General features: G+C 38.3%; 2 protein-coding genes across 2 annotated transcripts; both read right to left on the reverse strand.

Annotated features, from left to right (window-relative positions):
* On the reverse strand, positions 809-3129 carry LOC107613458 (fasciclin-like arabinogalactan protein 9). The gene is made up of 2 exons (XM_016315462.2): positions 2999-3129; positions 809-1727 (listed from the first exon to the last, which is right to left on the reverse strand). The coding sequence occupies exon 2, from the start codon at positions 1725-1727 to the stop codon at positions 984-986; it is 744 nt and encodes a 247-aa protein (XP_016170948.1). The 5' UTR covers positions 2999-3129; the 3' UTR covers positions 809-983.
* Positions 2080-3087, reverse strand: LOC107613457 (fasciclin-like arabinogalactan protein 9). Its single transcript, XM_016315461.1, has one exon. The coding sequence runs from the start codon at positions 2996-2998 to the stop codon at positions 2255-2257; it is 744 nt and encodes a 247-aa protein (XP_016170947.1). The 5' UTR covers positions 2999-3087; the 3' UTR covers positions 2080-2254.

Here is a 3192-nt window from a genome sequence, read left to right on the forward strand (position 1 = left end):
AATAACTGATTATCTTTTTAATTATTACTGATTAATTATTAACCAAACATAATAAATTTTGTGTTGATCCTATAGCATTACTCATGTTAGTTTGAAGGTGTTGTTTGAACATGATATTTTTTTTTTTCTTCCTTTTTTTGCTTCTTTGTGTTTGGGAGAAGTTTTCACGTCAATGAGTGAGTTCAACAACTCAGGAAAACAAAACATTTCTTCAACGATTTTAACCACTCCTTGCCCCCTCCGTTTTTTAGTAAGACGAATTGAGGGTTGGGTTGGAAAAATTATTCCTTTTATTTTGTCGTTCATTCAATAGTTTAATAGAAAAAGGAGAAAAGACTAATAAAATGATACAAGAGTATGGAAGAATAACTTTAAATCTACTGTATATTAGTTTCAACAAAAAAATATAGTTAAATTAACTATTTTAAATATATACCAAAATTAATTATTAAAATTAGTTATCATTATAAAATATATATTAAAATATAAAATATATATTAAAAATAAATTAAATTATACATATCTTTATACATATAAATATATAGTAATTAATTTTGTACCTATACATCATATTTTTGCAATACCATATATAAAATTTGTAGCAAAAGTGAAAATTCTAACCCACCACAATCCATCTTACAACTATAAAGCAAGTGAAAGCATGAGAGAATAATTAATAGCTAAATTGTATATACATATTAATATTTGTCTAGAAGAGAAAGTAAAACTGAAACATAAAGGTGTTATTATAAAATTTTATGTACTATCATATGATCTTACTCATGCATGTGATCCAAAATAGTTAAAGAAAAAAAAAAAAGAAAATGTGCATTAAATACACCAAAGAATAAGGTACATTATTATTTTAAAAAAAATCACCACAAATTTGCCTTGCAGAAAAGAAGACAAAGAAGAAGAAGAAGAAGAAGAAGAATGATAGAATTACAAGAAACACATATACATAGTTCCTCATGATGATGCCATCAAGAAAGAACACGCATGCAAAGCAAAAGAAACCCAAGAACCATGCCAAAACCCACATTATTCTTCATCCCAGCTACACCATTGCTATCATTCTTGCTTTCAGCAGAAGGTGAAGGCGCATCATCGGCGGCAGCACTTGTTGGGGTGGCAGTACCCTTATTAGAACCCTTCTTCTTGGGAGCCGGAGCCGGAGACGGAGAGTTAGCGTCGGCAGAGAATGCCTTGGGCCACAAAACCTTGTCGACTTGGTAAACAGCAAGCGGGAACTGTTGCCTCAGAGCGTTGTTAATTTGGACTTCAACAACGCCGGTGGAAACGTTGACTTGGTTGCCTTGTCCGCCGGTGAAGTTGAGACCCCAAGGAGATTGCGTCCTGACAGGGTTGCTAACGGTTAAGAGATCGCTGAGTGAGTAGTATTTTGGTGCGGAGTGGTAGAGGATGAGCTGGACTTTTTGGTCGTCCGAGAGGCCGTTGAGTGCGCCCGATGGAAGGTTCTGGAAGGCGTTGTCGGTGGGGGCGAAGACGGTGAAGCCTTGAGAGTTGGTTTTGAATTGGTTCTGGATTTGAGAGAGTTGTTGTGTGTCCTTTAGGAGTTTAAGGAGGGTGGTGTATTGGCTGCCTTTCTCCAGGATGGCTGTCAGGTTGAGTTGCCCCGAGGGGGCCGGGGCTGGGGCTTGGGCTTGGGCTTGGGGGTTTAGGAGGAGGAGGATGGGGAGGAGAAGAATGAATGTAGTGGAGGCCATGTTTGTTGTTTGGAAATATATATTAAAATATAAAATATATATTAAAAATAAATTAAATTATACATATCTTTATACATATAAATATATAGTAATTAATTTTGTACCTATACATCATATTTTTGCAATACCATATATAAAATTTGTAGCAAAAGTGAAAATTCTAACCCACCACAATCCATCTTACAACTATAAAGCAAGTGAAAGCATGAGAGAATAATTAATAGCTAAATTGTATATACATATTAATATTTGTCTAGAAGAGAAAGTAAAACTGAAACATAAAGGTGTTATTATAAAATTTTATGTACTATCATATGATCTTACTCATGCATGTGATCCAAAATAGTTAAAGAAAAAAAAAAAAGAAAATGTGCATTAAATACACCAAAGAATAAGGTACATTATTATTTTAAAAAAAATCACCACAAATTTGCCTTGCAGAAAAGAAGACAAAGAAGAAGAAGAAGAAGAAGAAGAATGATAGAATTACAAGAAACACATATACATAGTTCCTCATGATGATGCCATCAAGAAAGAACACGCATGCAAAGCAAAAGAAACCCAAGAACCATGCCAAAACCCACATTATTCTTCATCCCAGCTACACCATTGCTATCATTCTTGCTTTCAGCAGAAGGTGAAGGCGCATCATCGGCGGCAGCACTTGTTGGGGTGGCAGTACCCTTATTAGAACCCTTCTTCTTGGGAGCCGGAGCCGGAGACGGAGAGTTAGCGTCGGCAGAGAATGCCTTGGGCCACAAAACCTTGTCGACTTGGTAAACAGCAAGCGGGAACTGTTGCCTCAGAGCGTTGTTAATTTGGACTTCAACAACGCCGGTGGAAACGTTGACTTGGTTGCCTTGTCCGCCGGTGAAGTTGAGACCCCAAGGAGATTGCGTCCTGACAGGGTTGCTAACGGTTAAGAGATCGCTGAGTGAGTAGTATTTTGGTGCGGAGTGGTAGAGGATGAGCTGGACTTTTTGGTCGTCCGAGAGGCCGTTGAGTGCGCCCGATGGAAGGTTCTGGAAGGCGTTGTCGGTGGGGGCGAAGACGGTGAAGCCTTGAGAGTTGGTTTTGAATTGGTTCTGGATTTGAGAGAGTTGTTGTGTGTCCTTTAGGAGTTTAAGGAGGGTGGTGTATTGGCTGCCTTTCTCCAGGATGGCTGTCAGGTTGAGTTGCCCCGAGGGGGCCGGGGCTGGGGCTTGGGCTTGGGCTTGGGGGTTTAGGAGGAGGAGGATGGGGAGGAGAAGAATGAATGTAGTGGAGGCCATGTTTGTTGTTTGGAAGAAGAGATAGTTAGCGAGTGATGTATGTGGTGTGAAGAAGTGAAGAGTGGCAAGGTGGGGTTTTATTCTTGGAATAGAATGAAGTTTGTCAAGGTTGATGAGACTTATTTGTTGGCATGAGCTGGCTCAAGCCTTGCAAAAATAATTCTTTTTAGACTTGTTACAATATATATATATAT

This window comes from Arachis ipaensis, chromosome B08 (genome assembly GCF_000816755.2).
Source record: "Arachis ipaensis cultivar K30076 chromosome B08, Araip1.1, whole genome shotgun sequence".
Taxonomy (NCBI): Eukaryota; Viridiplantae; Streptophyta; class Magnoliopsida; order Fabales; family Fabaceae; genus Arachis; species Arachis ipaensis.

What these genes read in the sequence shown, in the direction of transcription:
- LOC107613458 (XM_016315462.2), bottom strand. Translation starts at nt 1,727, where the DNA reads ATGGCCTCCACTACATTCATTCTTCTCCTCCCCATCCTCCTCCTCCTA.
- LOC107613457 (XM_016315461.1), bottom strand. Translation starts at nt 2,998, where the DNA reads ATGGCCTCCACTACATTCATTCTTCTCCTCCCCATCCTCCTCCTCCTA.